Source organism: Papio anubis, chromosome 5 (assembly GCF_008728515.1).
Source record: "Papio anubis isolate 15944 chromosome 5, Panubis1.0, whole genome shotgun sequence".
Classification (NCBI taxonomy): Eukaryota; Metazoa; Chordata; class Mammalia; order Primates; family Cercopithecidae; genus Papio; species Papio anubis.
The window spans coordinates 142,798,474-142,817,653 of record NC_044980.1 but is presented as its reverse complement, the minus strand read 5'-3'; the positions used below and the strand labels follow the sequence as shown (position 1 = coordinate 142,817,653).

At 50.1% G+C, this 19,180-nt stretch overlaps 2 protein-coding genes across 7 annotated transcripts in view; one reads left to right on the top strand and one right to left on the bottom strand.

The window, feature by feature from the left end:
* The window catches only part of CSF1R (colony stimulating factor 1 receptor), a 34,525-nt gene extending 27,895 nt beyond the window's left edge, over nt 1-6,630 (top strand). The window contains exons 15-21 of the mRNA XM_003900353.3: nt 1,695-1,783; nt 1,900-1,997; nt 3,276-3,398; nt 3,480-3,591; nt 4,581-4,680; nt 5,478-5,586; nt 5,684-6,630. Of these exons, the coding sequence (XP_003900402.2) occupies nt 1,695-1,783; nt 1,900-1,997; nt 3,276-3,398; nt 3,480-3,591; nt 4,581-4,680; nt 5,478-5,586; nt 5,684-5,848 (796 nt within the window). The 3' untranslated portion in view covers nt 5,849-6,630. The remainder of the gene's footprint in view (nt 1-1,694; nt 1,784-1,899; nt 1,998-3,275; nt 3,399-3,479; nt 3,592-4,580; nt 4,681-5,477; nt 5,587-5,683) is intronic.
* A 148-nt stretch (nt 6,631-6,778) lies between these two features.
* Nucleotides 6,779-19,180, bottom strand: part of HMGXB3 (HMG-box containing 3) — a 53,048-nt gene continuing 40,646 nt past the window's right edge. For 5 of the 6 annotated variants that reach the window (XM_003900352.4, XM_009209375.4, XM_017960045.3 and 2 more), the window contains 7 exons: nt 19,040-19,171; nt 17,944-18,128; nt 14,229-14,448; nt 12,445-12,578; nt 11,548-11,664; nt 9,458-9,667; nt 6,779-8,189 (listed from right to left, as the gene is read on the bottom strand). In XM_003900352.4, the coding sequence (XP_003900401.2) occupies nt 7,722-8,189; nt 9,458-9,667; nt 11,548-11,664; nt 12,445-12,578; nt 14,229-14,448; nt 17,944-18,128; nt 19,040-19,171 (1,466 nt within the window). In that variant the 3' untranslated portion in view covers nt 6,779-7,721. Of the gene's footprint in view, nt 8,206-9,457; nt 9,668-11,547; nt 11,665-12,444; nt 12,579-14,228; nt 14,449-17,943; nt 18,129-19,039; nt 19,172-19,180 lie in introns of all 6 variants that reach the window. The other variant, XM_017960046.3, reaches the window with a different exon arrangement.

Sequence of the window (19,180 nt, the reverse complement as noted above, 5' to 3'; positions counted from 1 at the left end):
ATGGACAGATGTGGGGAGAAGTCGCCTCTTTCGCCCATAGCCCGTGCTGGCGATGCAGAGCACCTGTTCCAACTAGGAGCAGCCAATATCAGTGTCCCACATTCCCATGGGGGAGTGGGGACAGGGTGTGTTAACTGTTGGATGACAGGAGACAAAACAGCATGATTGTGGCCAGGTCCCCGGCCCACTTGGACCTGTTTCCCCAGCCAAGCTGTCAGTGTTGAACCTCTCAGGGTCTTTCCGGCTCTGTTGTTCTGTGGTGCTGTGATTCCTGGAAGCCATCCGGAACAGAGCCATCCAACAGACAGAGTCACATGGGGAACCAAAGAGAGGAAGTGGGGAGATTCATGTCACACATGAGTCAGGGGCAGAGGTGGAGCCTGGACTAAAATCCTGCTCTCTTGACTTCCAGTCCAGGAGTCACCCAAGCCACACTGCTGTCCTGGAGGTCTCTGTCTCAGGGGCTTGTGGGGCCAGGACAGGATCAGAACAAGAAGGGTGTACACTGTGCCCTTATCCTAGATACTGTCAGCTGCCATGCCCCAGGAGGCAAAAGAGAAGGAGGCCCTGTCTTCACCCAGGGTCCTAAAAATGGGGGCCTGGCAGCATCACTTCCTCTTCTGATTCTCTGACACTTCTATGAGGGTGGCACACACTAGGCCTCTGAAGATCAGATCAAAATGAGCACCAAAGGAAAGTATTAGCTTCCGTCTTCAAATACGCAGATGGGGAAAGTATTCCCAGAGTGGGTAATTTCAAAGGCAAATGGCCTGTAAAAGGATCCCAGGCTGTTAACAGAAGTATAGTTTCTACAAGGGAGTGGAAGATTTTGCCATGGTCAGATTATAAATAAAACATTGGTTTCTCCTTCTGGGAACACTAGAATATGGACATTGTCAAGGTACACATCCCTAGTGCAGAGGGGACAGGAGGGAGAGACAAATCCTATCTGGTTGGAACGTTAGGAGCAGTAAGTAGTGCTTCAGTCTACAGTAGTGCTTCTCAAATTCTCTACCCCGTGTGCTCTCACAGGCATCTCTTGAGGACTGCTGGAAGTGCACCACCTCAGGCCCACCCACCTAGGCCTGCTGATTCAAAATCTGCATTGCAGATTCCCGGGGTGATTTACCTGCACATGAACTGGTGTTTAAGCAGCACTGCTCTAGACCTAGACCAGTGGGCCTCAGCTTAGACTGCACTTTTGTGATCCCCTGGGGAGATTTAAATCTGTGAATGACTGTTTTGCCCCTAGAGTTTCTGAAGTATTAGTAATTAGCCTGGTCCTAAAAGCTCCCAAAGTGATTTTAATGTGAAGCCAGGGGTGAGAGGCACTGTCTAGAGAGGACTCAAGGGGCCCTAGGATATGCCCCGATTCTAGTAGGGCTATTATGGGGAAGAGGACTCTATCTTCTCTGTGGCCCTTGAGGGTAGAGCAAGGGCTAGGAGGAAAATCTCAGGGGCAGATTGGCATTAGGAACAGTGAAGAACTTTCTCACAGGCAGAGCTGCCCCAAACCAGAAGGGGTTGTAAGCTCCCTCACCCGGGCCAGCCAAGCAGAGACCGATGCTCACTCAGATAGAGTGTACACAAAGGGAGGTTCCAGTTGACCATGGGGTGGTAGGTGGTCAAGGCCTGAGCTGAGCAGTGCAGTGATGGGGACTGACCCCTGCCCTCCAACCCTCTCTCCTACGTAGGGACAGTGGCTTCTCCAGCCAGGGTGTGGACACCTATGTGGAGATGAGACCTGTCTCTACTTCTTCAAATGACTCCTTCTCTGAGCAAGGTGAGGAAGCCTCAGAGCCAGGCCCCATTTGCTTGATAAGGGAAAAGGAGAAGGGGCTGCTGGGGTGAGGGGTGGAGAGTGTGGCAGGGCTGCCCTGATGCCTCTTCCCACCCTAGACCTGGACAAGGAGGATGGACGGCCCCTGGAGCTCCGGGACCTGCTTCACTTCTCCAGCCAAGTAGCCCAGGGCATGGCCTTCCTCGCTTCCAAGAATGTGAGTAGGAACCTGGCCCTGGCTCGTAGCCACCCAGGTCTGTGTTCTGGGGAGGCTGAATGAGTGACGATGGGGAGGAGGAAAGGGGAAAGGGGAACTTGGGGGCGCGGGGTAGGGGAGGAGACAGAGTGCGAGAGTCATTTGGGCAGCAGCTGCAAGGGTGAGTGGGAGAAAGCTGTGTCCAGGGCTGGAGCTCCGGGGCTGGGCACCTGTGTCCCCAGTGTGAAGATGAAAAAGGGTACCAGGCTTTCTTTTTTTTTTTTTTTTTTTTTTTTTTTTTGAGACTGAGTCTCGCTCTGTTGCCCAGGCTGGAGTGCAGTGGCCGGATCTCGGCTCACTGCAACCTCCACCTCCCAGGTTCACGCCATTCTCCTGCCTCAGCCTCCCGAGTAGCCGGGACTACAGGCGCCCGCTACCACGCCCGGCTACTTTTTTGTATTTTTAGTACAGATGGGGTTTCACCGTGTTAGCCAGGATGGCCTTGATCTCCTGACCTCATGATCCGCCCGGCTCATCCTCCCAAAGTGCTGGGATTACAGGCATGAGCCACTGCGCCTGGCCTGGTACCAGGCTTTTTTCATTTGTTTTTGCTAAATAGTGTATAAAAGACAACAGTTGTCCCTGCTTATGAAGCACATGGTCTGGTGGGGATAATGGAAGCTTCCTCATGGAATTTTGAGGATATTAGATAATGTATAAAGTGTACTCAGCCTAGGAAGAAGTGCCAGGGAATGGGAGCTCTTGCCATCTTCCTTAGAACAGATTTGGGAGTCAGTGGTTTGATTGCTGGCTCTGCCACCTGCTCTGTGACTTTAAGCAACTATTTAAATTCTGTGCCTGTTTCTACACCTATAAAAACGGGTGTAACAATGTTTGAAAAAAAAAAAAGGGTTCAGTGTGTGCAGAGTTTAGGGAAGGGCCTGGCAGACAGCAGCTGCTATGATCAGAAATAATGGTAGGGTTTGGAGACTACTGCTCTGCACAGAAGCCCTCTGCTGCTGGGGCCTGAGCGGACCACTCAGAGGACAAAGCGCGAGAAGGGCCATGGCTGCTCAGGGTAACGGCGGTTTCTAAACATTAAATGATCAGACCATGCTACACGTTCTTAGATCCTGGGCCCTGGTAGAAGGTATAGACAAGGGTTTATGGTAAAGGACCAAAACTGATGTCTACTCCAACAGGGACCCCAAAGCCATCTGGGGCCCTCCCTGCCATCCTCCTCACCTCAGGTTAAGGTAGGAGACGGCCCAAGACTAACCCTGCAGTGCTTTCCCTCAGTGCATCCACCGGGATGTGGCAGCGCGAAATGTGCTGTTGACCAATGGGCATGTGGCCAAGATTGGGGACTTCGGGCTGGCTAGGGACATCATGAATGACTCCAACTACATCGTCAAGGGCAATGTAAGTGCTGGGAGGGCTTGGGCCAGGCTGAGGAGGGGGTGAAGAGTCAGGGCCCAAAATAACTGGGGACTGTTATCCCAGGCCCGCCTGCCTGTGAAGTGGATGGCGCCAGAGAGCATCTTTGACTGTGTCTACACGGTTCAGAGCGACGTCTGGTCCTATGGCATCCTCCTCTGGGAGATCTTCTCACTTGGTGAGCCACTGGGCCCACTCCAGGCAGAGCCTGGGGCTGGCTCCTCTGGTTGCCCCACTGGTGGACAAAGATGTTTGGTGCCCAGGACACAACAAGGATTGTGAGAGTGCAGGAATGGGCAAGGGTCTCCAAACCCAGCATTGCGGTTTCTGCAGGGCGGGGCAGACCCCCGCCCCTGACAGGCGCTCCTTTCTGGCTCTTCCCTCATTTCTCTCTGCTCAGTTGCTGCTACCTGTTACCCTCCTTTGTCACTGTTTCCCTCCTTTGCCTGAAATCTACAGACCCTTGAAGATGCAGCTCTCTACTACTAGGCTCTAGTAGAAAGAGCTCCCATTTCCTGAGGACTAGGCACAAGGACTTGTCCTCAGTTCTTTTTTTTTTTTTTTTTTTTTTTGAGACGGAGTCTCGCTGTGTCACCCAGGCTGGAGTGCAGTGGCGCGATCTCGGCTCACTGCAAGCTCCGCCTCCCGGGTTTACACCATTCTCCTGCCTCAGCCTCCGAGTAGCTGGGACTACAGGCGCCCGCCACCACGCCCGGCTAGTTTTTTTGTATTTTTGGTAGAGACGGGGTTTCACCATGTTAGCCAGGATGGTCTCGATCTCCTGACCTCGTGATCCACCCGCCTCGGCCTCCCAAAGTGCTGGGATTACAGGCTTGAGCCACCGCGCCCGGCCCCCCCTCAGTTCTTAAATACCCTGCTCCAGCACCCTCATAACCACCCGACTGTCCCCACTTTAACGGTACACAACTGAAGCTTTGGTTTTACTGATCCCAAAGCCTGTGCAAGAATTCTTGTTTGGTGTGATAAGGCCTGGCTGGAGGCTCACACGTTCCTAAAGCCTAAGCCTACCACACAGTGGATAAGAGCAGCTGCTGTTGCAGTGTTGTCAAGTAGGACCCCTCAAACCCAGTCTAAGATGTGTGTGGGTGTGCGGGAACGGGGAGAGGACAACGGGCATGGCCTCTTACCTGATCTCGGCCTTTGCAGGGCTGAATCCCTACCCTGGCATCCTGGTGAACAGCAAGTTCTATAAACTGGTGAAGGATGGATACCAAATGGCCCAGCCTGCATTTGCCCCAAAGAATATGTAAGCGAAGGGATCCCAGGGAGGGAAAAGGACACCCCAGGCTTTCGCCAGAAAGGGATGGAAGGCCGTGTGGCCCTGATCTTTCCCTGTCTAAAATGTTCCAGGGTCAGGCTTTCTCTCTCCCACAGTGGGCACAAGCCCCTTCTGAGTTCAGGGTATGAGCGATGTTCTCAGAGAAGTAGCTGTCTGCTAGGGCTGGTCCGAAATGACCACTTTTCTTTTTTTTTTTTTTTTTTTGAGACATCTTGCTCGTAGCCCAGGCTGGAGTGCAGTGGTGTGTACGATCATAGCTCACTGCAGCCTCGATCTTCAGGGCTCAAGCAATCCTTTGGCCTCAGCCTCCCAAGCAGCTGGGACTACAGGTGTGCACCACTAAGCCCAGCTATTTAAAAAAAATTTTTAGTAGAGATGGGATCTCACTATGTTGTCCAGGCTGGTCTTAAACTCCTAGCCTCATGTAATCCTCCTGCATCAACCTCCCAAAGTGTTGGGATTATAGGCATGAGCCACTGTACCTGTCCCTAAACTCAGTCTTTTAAGAGACTGTTATTACAGTGACCCTGAGGATACCAAAAGGGCCTCATCTGTCAAAATAAGGGTGATGAGAGTACCCTTCTGCAAGGGTTACTGTGAGGACTAAACGGTAAAGCATGCCAAGGACGTGGCACAAGTTTTATACTAAACTTATTTTTGACTGGGTTTGCGGACCTCTGCTGGGTAGGTCTCCCTAGGGGTGTGTGTTAATGACCCCTGGACCCTAGAGAGCTGCACATGGGCATCCTCTGTCCTATCTCCAGATACAGCATCATGCAGGCCTGCTGGGCCTTGGAGCCCACCCACAGACCCACTTTCCAGCAGATCTGCTCCCTCCTTCAGGAGCAAGCCCAAGAGGACAGGAGAGAGCGGGTGAGTGGGGTGAGGCTTGGGGTGGGTGGCCGGTAAAGCAGGTTGGGCTGGGCCTGATGGATCTGGACTGACAGTCTCTGGTCTCTCCCACCCTCAGGACTATACCAATCTGCCAAGCAGCAGCAGCAGAAGCGGTGGTAGCGGTAGCGGCAGCAGCAGCAGTGAGCCAGAAGAGGAGAGCTCTAGTGAGCACCTGGCCTGCTGCGAGCAAGGGGATATCGCCCAGCCCTTGCTGCAGCCCAACAACTATCAGTTCTGCTGAGGAGCCGACGACAGGGAGCACCACTCTCCCCTCCTGCAAGCTTCAACTTCTCCACGGACGGGGTGACGTGGGGAGAACACACAAACTCTGCCTTCGGTCATTTCACTCAACAGCTTGGCCCAGCGCTGAAACTTGGGAAGGTGAGGGATCCAGGGGAGGTCTGAGGATCCCACTCCCTGAGCGTGGGCCATCACTGCCAGTCAGGGGCTGGGGGCTGAGCCCTCACCCCCTCTCCCCTACCGTTCTCATGGTGTTGGCCTCATGTTTGCTATGCCAACTGGTAGAACCTCCTTTCCTAATATTCTTCTCTTAATGGAAGTGGACTGACTTTATGCCTGTGAAGTCCCCAGGAGCTACACTGCTACTGAGAAAACCAGGCTCCTTGGGGCTAGACAGACTGGCAGAGTTGAGCTCTTCCTCTCCGAGAGGCGCAGCAAGAGCAGCAGATGCTCACAGACTACACTCAGCTCAGGCCCATTGGAGCAGGATGGCTCCTCTAAGAATCTCACAGGACCTCTTAGTCTCTGCCCTACAAGCCGCCTTCACTCCACAGCCCTACCCCTCCTACCCCCGCACTGGTACTGCTGTGATGAGCCAAGTGGCAGCTAAAAGTTGGGGGTGTTCTGCCCAGTCCCCTGTCATTCTGGCTAGAAGGCAGGGGACCTTGGCATGTGGCTGGCCACACCAAGCAGGAAGCACAAACTCCCCCAAGCTGACTCATCCTAACTAACAGTCACGCCGCGGGATGTCTCTGTCCACATTAAACTAACAGCATTAATGCAGTCAGCCTCTGGTTCTTTGTGCCATATGAGTGCCTGCAAATTCCCTGGAACTTCTTTCCCTCCCGCCTTCACATGCAGTGACGAGCTCATGTCTGTGGCGCTTGACCACAATGTGCACGGAATTGACTCCTGCTTCACCAAAACCAGATAATTTAATAAACTTTATTTTTGTTGGGGGAAGAGAGAAGGAGGGGAAAAAAAGCCACCTACTCCACTCCTCTCAATAAATTAACACATGGCCAATTCCCAGGCCCTAAACAAACCTTGGGCACTTGAGCCAGTCCTGCTGTTTCCTTATGGCCCAGTCTGCTTCCCCTTCACAGAAGGGAGTTTTTCCTACTGCTGCCAGGTTATGTCATGGCCAGGGACCACATCCTGTCTGTGGAGAGGGTCCCAGGCCCAGAGAGGATGTTGGCTGCAGCAGCAGTGGCCAGGGAAAGGAGGAAGGGGATGCTCTTCCTCAAAGCTTGGGGGCGGAGAGGACAGTCCTGGAAGAGAGCTGTGGCTGACTGTTCCTCAGCTTCCCCCAAATGTGGGTACAGGAAGAGCAAGAGAGAAATATATCCCTCCTTCAGAGAGAATCAAGAGCCCAAAGGGACCCCTAGTCAAAGGCAGGCCACCCCAGGCCCCTAGTCAAAGGCAACAGGCTAAGCAATTCATGAGACTGGGGGCGCTGAAACCAGGGCTCCTCAGGAGTGGGAGAGACCTGAGCAGCCTTCCCACCTAGTGCTGGGACTCACGCCTTAGCCCACCCAGGATCTCTACCCTGACCCACAGCAGGCCCCACGGAAGCCACCAGCTACCAGCCTTTCCCTCAGCCTCCCCTCCCTCCATTAAACATACCATGTCCCCCAAGTGTTCTCTCGGGGCCAGAAGAGATTTCCTGGCACCACTCCTGACCTGTGGGGGGTTGAGAACCGAGGACCCTGGGTCCCACCATGCTCAGGGAATGGAAGCTCTTTGGTCAGTCCCAGCAGTCAGAGGCCCTCCCCACAGGAGACCACTTCTGCAGGTCCCCTGGATAGCTCTGCCTCAGGCAAGGGCCTTACTATGGCTTGAGAGATGGTATAGTCCCTGTACAACAGCCTGGCTTATTCTGCCACTGTGGCCACCTCCTCTTCCTCACCCTCCTCCTCTGTCTCTGTCTTGATCTGAGCAACCCCAAGGCGGTAGAGGGTGTCACGAATGACCACCTCACCAGGCTGGCAGCTCTGTACAATGTCATGGATCTGACGATTGACAATCTCGCGGCTGGTGAGGAAATCCATGAGGCGGTTGTAGAGGTAATAGTGAGTGGCATTGTCGAAGGCAATGGGCCGCTGGCGGACACTGTTTGGTTTGCTGTCCACGATGGAGGCCAGGATGGTTGCGTAGGGTGCCAATTCAGGGCACAGTGCCAAGGAGTGGTGCCCAGTACTGGGGTCACCAGGATTGGGCTGTGTGCCTGCATGGACGATGCGCCGTGTGGCAGTCTTGGTGACTGGGTGCTGGATAGAGTGCTCAGTTTCTGTCATGTCCACAGTATAATGCTGGTCCAAGAGCTCTGGGCAGGACACACTCTAGAAATGAGAATGCCTTTTGACAAGAAGGAATGACTAAGGGGGAACCCATCTGGTGAGAACAAGCACTGTAGGCTCAGCCAGCCCTGTCTGAATCCTAACATCACCATGTACTGTGCCTCCTAGGCCAACCCCCGCCCCCCAGTGCCTCCATTTCCTCACGTGAGAACAGGGACAGTAACAGTGGCCACCTTCCAGAGCAGATGTTGGATTACTTGGGCTGTTATTGCCCCCGGTCCATTCAGGCCAGGGGCTGCAGGGGAGCAGAAAGATAAAGCTCTGACTAAGGTTAAGACACTTTGCTGGGGTCCCCGGCATGCTCATGGAGCCAGTGAGCCCCAGGGAGTAATGACAACAATGACTCCTCCAAGGCAAAGCCAGAGGCCTTCACTTCCCATAATGCATCCTGGCTGGGGCACTCAACCCTTGTTATTCTTCCGGAACTTCTTCCTAATTATCAGTTCTGACATCTATTTCAGCAAAGGACAAAGGTTGGCTTTGGAGGGTACATGACTGGTGAAAAATACCGTCTGGTACAATATACCAAGACACAGAAACAAGAGCTCTGCCACTAATCTGCTGTGTGAGCTGGAAAAGTCCATTTCCCCCTCTGGGCCTTAGTTTCCCCTTTTAATAAAAGGAAAGGGTTGGTAAAATGAGTGTTTTCTAACCAGAGTATCTTCAGATCACAACAGATATACTGCATGCCATGCAGTATATCCATGGTCAACTAAATGTAGACATGGTGAATTAAACGTAATCCAGGGCTGGCTGGGGCCTTTAATACGTCAGTGTGCACAATGACTGTCAAAGGTGGCAACTTCCTAGGCTTCTCTGGAAGGCAACCTCTTTTAACACAAGGTACCTATGTTTGGGATACCCTGGGCACACCTAAGTGACATACTGTGGCCTCAAACAGAGGGCTTGGTCAGTAAAAACTTATGGAGTAGGCTGGGCGTGGTGGCTCATGCCTGTAATCCCAGCACTTTGGGAGCCTGAGGCAGGTGGACTGCTTGAGCCTAGGAGTTTCAGAACAACCTGGGCAAAATGGCAAAACCCTGTCTCTACCAAAACACAAAAATTAGCCGGGTGTGGTAGCGCGTGCCTGTAATCCCAGTTACTCAGGAGGCTGAGGCAGGAGAACTGCTTGAACCTGGGAGGCAGAGGTTGCACTGAGCCAAGATCACGCCACTGCACTCCAGCCTGCGCGACAGAGCAAGACATGGTAGGCCTGAGGAGACACGGCAGTTCCTCAGGAGGTGACTCACCACAGGTGGCTCCGTGGGACTAGAGAAACAGCCCTGGTTCCTCCCCCACATCTGGTTGGTCAGCTCTGGGTAGCAGAGGTCAGCACACAGGGCCACTGACGTGGCCATATCTACCACATAGACAGGCGGCCAGTGGCGGGAAGAGGCAAGCAGGTCCACATGGTCACGGGCACTCTCACCCCGCACAAGATACTTGGAGCCGCAGACCACCTGAGAGACGAAGGGCAAGGGCGCAGGGTTAATTAGGAAGCCAGTCTGCAGACACTGTACAGTTCTCACTCGCTTCCCAGGAAGATGAGCAATCAGCTTCATGGCTGAAGCCATGGCCATCCTGCCAGAGCCCATGGCATTCTGCTCCCTTCCTACTTCTGTCCTTAAATGAAGGCACCAGCTCATCTTTGCCCTTCAGAGAGACAGCTGGGAGCATCCTGTCCTCAACTTAGGCTGAAAGGCACCTCAGAACATCTTTCAAAACCCCACTCTCTACACACCATCTACCAGTTCACCATGCTAGCTACACAGCAACAGCAGCAGCAGCTAGGAGCTGGTTAAGAATGGAGATGCCTGGGCCCCAGGTCAAGCCTAAGAAACTAAGGTCTCTGGAGTAGGGTCTAAGCATCTGTACTTTGAGCAAGCTCCCCACCAGACCCCAGTGGGCTTGTTGCCCAGATGGGAACTCACAATGTAGTCTAGTAAACACCTCCACTGACAGGGCTCCCCAAGCACCATTCCACAGCTCTGGGAAAACCCACTTGGCTGTCACCTTCAGGTGATGCCACTCCCATCACAGTCCCCAAGATCTACAGCTCTCCCTGTGCTGTCAGCTGCTTCTCATGAGATGAACCCCCGTCGCATGAACACTAATCCCCTGAGCAGGCTCTGATCTGCCCAGGGTAGAAGCATTAAGCATCTCCTTCAGACACAGCTTCTGTTAAAGTAGTTGGGAACTGGATTCTCTTTTTACAGCTAGGTCCCCCTGTTGACTCACGTGCTTCAGTGAACTGAAGGCTCTGCTAAGCCACCTCTCTCCCGTTCAGTACCTGTTAAGTGGGGTTTCCATCCCAGTATCTACCTGGGCCCACTCTGTCATCTAGTGTGTAACCTGTCCTGGAGCTAATTAACCCAGTGACCTTCTCCACACCCTTCCACAGGTTTCCCATTCAAAACCGTCCAAAAGGTCCCTCATCACTCAGAATAAAATACCCACTGTTACTCTGGCCTAGAGAGCTCTATGTGATCTGGCCCCTGGGGAGCCCTCCAACATCCCCTCCTCTCAGCTCACTCTGTCTCCCTACTCACGGCTTTGGTGGTCCCTTGGCTGCAACACTCCTTCCCTGGCTTATCACTGGGCTCCTCCCTATCCTGCAGGTCTCGGTCTTCTCTGCCACCTCAGACAGCAGGTTCCTCCCTGTTACTTTTTTTTTTTTTTTTCTTTTGGAGACGGAGTCTCGCTCTGTTGCCCAGGCTGGAGTGCAGTGGCCGGATCTCAGCTCACTGCAAGCTCCACTTCCCGGGTTTACGCCATTCTCCCGCCTCAGCCTCCCGAGTAGCTAGGACTACAGGCGCCCGCCACCTCGCCCGGCTAGTTTTTGGTATTTTTTAGTAGAGACGGGGTTTCACCGGATTAGCCAGAATGGTCTCGATCTCCTGACCTTGTGATCCGCCCGTCTTGGCCTCCCAAAGTGCTGGGATTACAGGCTTGAGCCACCGCGCCCGGCCTCCTCCGTTACTTTCTATCTTAGGCCCTTATCTAATTTCTTCGGAGCCAGTGCCACAAGCTGTGGTGACTATATTTCCCCACTAAAATATATGGTCAGCTAGGGAGGAATGACATCTTTGTCATTCTTTATACAAGTTCGACTTATACCCTCAACAGCTGATGCCCAGGATGTGGTAGAGTGCTTAAAAAATACTGACAAAAGACCCAGCCTCCCTCCCTAGCCCACGGGGTAGTACCTGACCCGTGGGCAGCTATGCCAGAGGTTGCCCAGTGACTTAAGTCTTGCCCCCCAAAACTGAGCTGGATCAGTCTCTGTGGGAAGTTCAACATTAGCAAATTCACTCCAAGCTCCCTCTAGTTATTTTCTTACCTGATGGGGGCACACCTTGTAGATTTTACCACCTGTGAAGTGAGGTGGGGGCTGCATAGCTCTAGCTCCATTCTGTACAGATTCGTAGAGGGCCAACAAGGAGAAGCAGAGCTGGTCCTGGAGTAGAAGGACAAGATTAAAAACATAAGGGTGAATGCTAAGGGACCACACCTGGTGCTCAGCATCACATACTCACCCAACACCCAAAGCAAAAGAATAAAGTGGGCCTTGGAGCCTCATCAGCCCAACCTCCTCTAGGTACAGGTAAGCAATCTGAGGCCCTGAAAGGATTAGGTCACAGACAAAGCCAGTCGGATTCTGAGGCCTGAGTCCTTTCACTTTTTACAGGGCAAAGAAACCATCAAAGGGGAGCTAATATTTGAATCTGATCTTGAAGGAAGCAGAACATTTTCAACAGCACAGAAATATGAAAGGGAAAGTAAGTAACGTATGAATCAAACACATAGACACACACACACTCTTTGTAATAATAGGCATTTTCTAAGAGCTTGCATAGGTAATAACAAGACACTGTAAAGTGCATTCCTTACAACAGTCTCACGAGGTTAGTATTTTGGTTATTTCCATTTTACAAACAAGGAAAATGAAGCTCAAAATATAAAGCAGCTTATCCAAGGTCACATGCAGTAAGGAGGAGAGCCAGGATTCCTGACCCCAGAACCTAGGCTCACAGCCTTCAACAGGAGGAACTGCTAGAGGCCAGGCCCCACATACATGTCACCATCTAGCTGTTGACCACCTCCTAGGCATCCCTGACTGCCAGCAGCTTGGGTCCAAGGCGGATGCCATCACAGGTATTCATATCCCTGCCCTGAAAAGTGGACCAATCAGCCTATCCTAGAAGCCCCGATATCCACCACTGCCCTTGACACTCACCTTGGAGTCTTCTGCTCCAAAGGGGATTCCACACTGCCTTAGCAGATGTTGCAGCTTCTCTTCACTGTAGGAGCCAATCTCATCAAGCTTGCAGGTGCCCTCCTGGAGCAGCCTCACCAAGGCACTGCCGCTACCTGCAAGACACAACAGTGCTGGTGGGAGGGTGCTGCTGCCAGCCACCAGAGGCCATGGCTAGGCCCACAAAACAGCAAACAGTGGAAGCCAGCTCTGCACCAAGCTCTCCCCTGGTGCTGGCAGAGGTGGGACTCAAGTCAGGTCCATGCTTTCTGCAGATACCTGAAATCTCTCAGAACTGGCTTTCTGCCCTGGAACATCTGAGTGAGATACCCTGCAGACAGCTACTGAAAAAAACCCTAAAATAAGTCAGCTTTTAATCCAGTCTTCTAAGGTTTTTCAGAACCAAGACCTCAGATGCTTACCATGACTGCAGCAATAAGAGAGCAGTAGCTCTCGTTTTAAAAGTGTTCTCTACACAACGTTCCTGAACCTGGCTAGCGCAAGAGAACTACGTGGGGGCCTTAAAAAAATAATCCCTGGGGGCCGGGTGCAGTGGCTCTCACCTGTAATCCTAGCACTTTGGGAGGCCAAGGCAGGTGGATTACCTGAGGTCAGGAGTTCGAAACCAGACTGACCAATATGGTGAAACCTCATCTCTTCTAAAAATACAAAAAATTAGCCAGGTGTGGTGGCGTGCGCCTATAGTCTTAGGAACTTGGGAGGCTGAGACAGGAGAATTGCTCGAACCCAGAAGGCGGAGTTGCAGTGAGCCCAGATCGCACCACTGCACTCCAGCCTGGGTGACAAAGCGGGACTCTGTCTCAAAAAAAAAACAAAAAAACAAAACAAAAAAAAAGATGCCTGGGCCCTTAAAGTATTAATAGGAATATGAGGTTGGACCTCAGTATCTAATATTAGGAGGCAGTGTTTGAGAACCTGCACATCACAATATATTAAGTACTTATGGTATCAATTCAGTGGGTCATTTCCAAAAATTCAAAAATGAAATAAGACAGAAAATAAAGTGTATCGCACTTGGTAAGGAAAAATACTGTTTTAGGAATGTTGTTTCAATTATACACACGTGCATATGTACGAATATCATTCTGTGTCATGATACAAAATGTATTTCTTACTATGAGTTACAGTTAAAGAAGAAGGCTATTGCTCTAACTGTATTAGCTCACTTTATCTTCAGTGATCTAGGAAGTGGATAGCTATTATCACAGCCTCTTTGTAAATGAACCAACAGTGGCTTAGGGCAATGATGGGACCTGACAGAGGGTCGCACAGCTACTAAGTGGCATAGCTGGGAATCCAACTCAAGCTCTTAGAAACTTATCCTCTTATCCGCTAGTCCAGGGTTTCTCAATGTATAATCCACAAAACCAGCTGCAAAACCATCTGGGAGGCCTGTTTTGAAGGCAGATTCCTTGGCCTGCCCCTACACTTTCTCAATGAAAATTTTTGGGGATGGAGCCTTATCAGCATTTTTTACAGGAGTTCCCCTACTCAGTGTGTGTATCCCAGAAGAATGACAATGAGCCGTACTCCCCTGCTATTTAATATGGTGGACCGCTCTTCGACTCTGCACCAGAACTTTAAACTCTAGGGGATTTTGACACGGGCTGTTATTATCTTTCTGAAAGGAGTCCTTCAGTGGGGCCTGGCCCTCTTGCTACCACTGTGCTATCTTGCCAAGGACAACGTCCCAGACTCTTGATTGAGCCCTTTTTTGACCCCAGTCAGCCACCAGGTGGCCTTACCAGGTACTGGCTGCACATCCAGGTTTTTGTCTTTCTCAGTGTTGACGACCACAGCTCCTCTCATGAGTGGTGGGAAGAAGGGGGCAATAACGGAGGCATCAAATTTGGTGATAGGGATGCTGGCAGGAAATGCCACCTGCTCAATCACCTCTGTCTCCATCGTGGCCCAAAAGTCCTCCACATTTACCTCATTAGAGCCCAGGAATTCAGGCCAGGTGAACTAGAAGGTCAGGATAAAGAAGGTCAAACTGTGGGAGTCACAGAACATCAACAACACAACAGTCTACCCTGTCATTATAAACACAGGGAAACTAAGGCTTGGTGAAGAAGTCAGACAGCCAGGCCCTGCCAGGGAGCCTTGAATTTCAAGCTCTGTACCCACTTTTGGTCACATTTCTTTCTCCTACACCACAGTACTCTCCCAGGCATGAATAGTCCCTAAGTCTCTTCTGTTTCTATAGCTTTGTTCATGTCATTTCCCCCGTCTTACAAACAAAGGGGAGCTACCATTTGAGTACCTGTTATGTGTCAGACACTTTGTAATGAACTACTAAAAAACAAGTCTGGGGATGGCTGAGGTGAGTATTCGAGCACTCGAAGCGACAGAACAATCATGTCAACACAGGTCTAGTTCCAAAGCCCAAACCCTTACTCCCGATACCAGGCTGGCAAGAACGAGCAGAATCCTATTGAGTAAAATTCCAGCCATTTTCCAAGGCCCTGTGGATCGCCGACCTCCTCCCACACATTGTCAGCACACAGCTATCTCTTCTACCCAATGCAGCATTTACTTATCTCTTATAGACATCTATTAATAGTGCTTGTGCTACTCAATTTCTCTTCTTGCAATGCCCTCTTATATGGTTCTCAAAACGTGACCCAGATCCTAATACCTCAATCAGAGTTGTATAGGTTACTTATTAGAGATGTAAAAACCTTGGCCACATCTTGAGCTGTATGAACTAAACTCCTAATTTTGCATTTAAAAAAGTTTCCTTAGAGGAATGGTTCTCAAAGGGTGGTCCCTGGACAAGCAGCAAGAGTATCACCTGAAAACTTGCTAGAAATGCAAATTCTTGGCCCCACTCCAGATCTCCTGAGTCAGAAATCCTGTGGGTGGCACCCAGCAAGCCCTCCACTTTAAAAGGTTGTGAGAACCACTGCCCTGTGTAGTTCTTATACCCACTAAAGTCCAAGAACCACTGCTCCCCATAAAGGCTCCTCTCCTCACCTTATTCCTTTGTTCGCCACCTCACAGGGTGCTTAGTGTATGCTCTGTGTAAACGGCACACCTGGGGGAATGAGGCCAGCTGAGTCTATCCTCTCCACAAGGTGCAAGGGAACAGGAAATGCCAACCCAGTACACCAACTAATCACAGGGTCCTCCTTTATATAACCCCAAGAGAGGGGCTGACAAGTCTCTTCATGGATAACAGCATATTGAAGTTTTGTTCCATAACTTCCTGTTTTAGTTCATAGACTTCAGGATACCCTCTTCCCACATACACCACACTACTCTCCAGAACAAAGAAGTACCTCTATGAAAGAAGAACCTGGTACCATTGAAGGGAAGAGATAAGCAAACTGAGAGTGAAGGGAATGCTACTCCATTCTGGGACAGAGGAGCCTTGATATGGACAGGACAGGTGCCAGGCAGGACTAGCAGATGGCACCTTTGCAGGGAGGTGGGCCTCTGTCTATTCTTGGAAACCGTAAACTTGCTGTGGCCAGATATGATCAGAAAAACTAGAACTCGGGGTCCTAGGAGGTACTGGTGAGAATGGCAGTGCTTAGGGTGCAGACTCCACAGTCAGTGGCTGAGAAAGAAGAAGGTCAATCTCAGCCCCACCCCTCTCTGCTTGGTGAGCTTGGGCAAGGCCCCTGGGCTTCAGTGCCTATGTCTCTGAAAACCTCATGGGGTTGTAGGGAAAATTAAGTCATATAGTAAAGCACTTAGCACAGATTGAGAACTTGGCATAGTAATAAAATGCTCAATAAATGTTAGCTACATTATTATTACTACTACTAGGAAAGCACATTTGAGTCAATCTGGAAACAGCCTCTAGATGAGACAACACACACAAAATGGTTTAGCTGCCTGGTTTTTTCACTGGGAAGAAAAAGACAGGACTATGCATTCAACCCTTAATATGTCTAGTGGTCCAGTCAAAATACACCAAAGCTGTTCTCTACAGGTTCTGCACCTGCCTGATCAGTGAACACATGAGATGCAAGTCCAGTAAGCACCTGAAGGTCAGCTCATGTCCTAGGCTCTTGTTTACTATGGTAGAGTTCAGAGATGGAAACCTTACACTCCAATGCAACTACTGGCATACCCAAGGGGCAGTCCCTGCCTGTGAGTGTAGACCAGACCTCATGGCATGATCACAGGGAAAAGTAATCTAAGGGATTTTTTTTAAACCCTAAAGAAGGTTAAGGAAGATTTCCTACTATTCTGTTTGCTACGAGTTTTATCATAAATATGGGTGTAGAATCACACTAGAAAACCTTTTTTTTCCCCCATACATTTAATGAAATTATCATATAGGGTTTCTCCTTTAATCAGTTAAGTAGTGAATTACATTAACATATTTTCTACTGTTGGAACAACCTTGCTTTCCTGTGATAAACTTTGTCATGATGCATTATTTTATTCATTAGATCTGATTTGCTATTATTTTATTCAGACTTTCATTTATATTCATGAGTACACTCAGCCCCAGTTTCTTCTCTTACATCAAATGTCTGATTTTGTTTCCAAAGTTATACAACCTTATATGAGTTGGGGAAATATATCCACTTTTGTTATTTGCCTATGTTTGGAATAACATTTCTTGGATATTTGTTATAATTAATCTATGAAGCCATCTGAATTTGGTGTTATTATTGTGTGAAAATTTTTCAGTTCAGAACCTAAGTCGGCTCAGGTCACTCTTTTCCTCCAACCCCTTCAGTGGCTCTCCCATTTCACTCTGTGTAAGTCCTTAAAACAGCCCACGTTACCCTACATAGCGTCGGCCTCTTGCACCGTCTGGACCTCATATACCCCACCACTCCCTCCCTCCCTCCCACACTCTGAGCTACACCACCGGTCTCCTTGCTGGTCTTCAATCATGCCCAGCGAGCCCACCTCAGACCCTGTTCTTTCTGTTCCCTCTGCCTGGAATATTCCTCCACAAAGCCACATGGGTTTCAGATCTCTACTCAAATGCTACTGTATCAGATAGGCCTTCGCCACTGACTGCCCTTTATAAAATACAAATGCCCTTTCCCATGACACTGCTCCCTCTTCCTTACCCAGCTTTACTGTGCTTCATAGCACTCACTACTCCTGGACAGATATTTGTTTCCTGTGTCCCCCAAACCAGAAAGTGAGCTCCATGAGGACAGAAACTTTGTTTTGTGTTTTTTTTTTTTAACTACTATCTCTCAGGTGTCTAAAACATGCATTTAGTTTATGTTCAATATATTTATTATATATATATTTTGATACTTACTCACTGGATACATTTTTCAAGTGAGTAACTGAATAAATAAATGCCTCTACTTCCATCTGGCATTCCCTAAATGAAATCTTGGGCTGTGGGAGGAGAAAGTCACTTGCCTCACCTAGACAGGACTGGCGCTATCCACCCGCTGAGGATATCATGTAGGAAGGGAGCTGCCAAAATGAGAGAATTCCGCAGGTCCCTCATGGTGGCTAAGAGGCACTTACCTCCACGCTCTTCAATGCCAGCACATTCTCTTCACTCCTCTGGGCCAGTTCCACTTTGGGGGCCACACCACAGATGCCACAGATCATGTCATTGTAGTCTCGGACAGTGAGGCACTCAAAGGCCCAATAGCCATTGCACAGCAGCTCCTGCAGCTGGCTCAGCTCCTCCGAGGTCAGAGTCTTCTCTGGAAGAAGAGCAAGCACACTGAGAAGGGCACAGAAAAAAGACACTGAAGCCACTAGGGATGAGCCAGTGGGTAGCAAGTAGAGCAATTCTGCCAGACTGATTCACCTCAAAGAACACTCCAGTGTACTAACTACCCTGAGGGTCAGGGATCTGGCCTGCAAATGCTCAGGTGGCAACCCAAAGGGCAATTCCCACTGGAGTGACAGCTGCCTTGTACTAAGTACTAGATGCTGTGCTGAAAGATTTGAATATGTTATCTCATCAAATCTCACACGAATTTAATTATTTATGAACCAGGAGCTACTATCCTCATTTTATAGCTGGAGAAACAGAGGCACAAGAATAACTTGCTCAAAAGCAAACTGCAACTAAGCGGCAGAGCCAAGACTGAAACACAGGCCCATGTAACTCCAGCACCTTTGCTCTACTCCATCTGTTCTCACAGCAGGTAAGGTAGAGGGGAACTGGAGCCTATAGGAGAGGGACGGGAAAAGCACAAATAGGAGTAAAGAGGGCATGGAGGAAAAAAATTCTAGACAGAAAGGACGGTTCTCACTCTCAGGTCTTGGCATGAGCCTTGAGACTGGAAGCAGACATCCAGGAGCTGTGGTCAGAATGAGTCTAACATGCAATGGGGCCAAGTCGCCCTATGACCAAAGGAGGTACTTGTGGAAGTCACTGGTAAACTCTTGCTAAGGGTCCCTGGATGCACAGAAAGACTCATGCTTTCCAAAATTAGTTTGGCATTTGTAAAATTCAAAAGGAAGAGTGTATTCAGAAGTTAAGAATGTCTCCTTTTCAAAATAATCAGACTCTTCTTCAAAACAAGTCTTTTAACCAAAGACGATCACTGAAAATTCCCAGGGAGCTTAGGATTAACCTTGAGAAAGGGAAGAAAACAACTTTTACCTGTCTGCTCCTGCACTGACTTCAGAACAACACTGACAGACATTCTGGGGTCCTCTCCGAGCTTGATCTGGTTTCTGATTGCAAAAAGCAAGTCCAGGCTTACCAGCAGCTTGTTCCCCACATTAAAGAGACCTGCAGGTT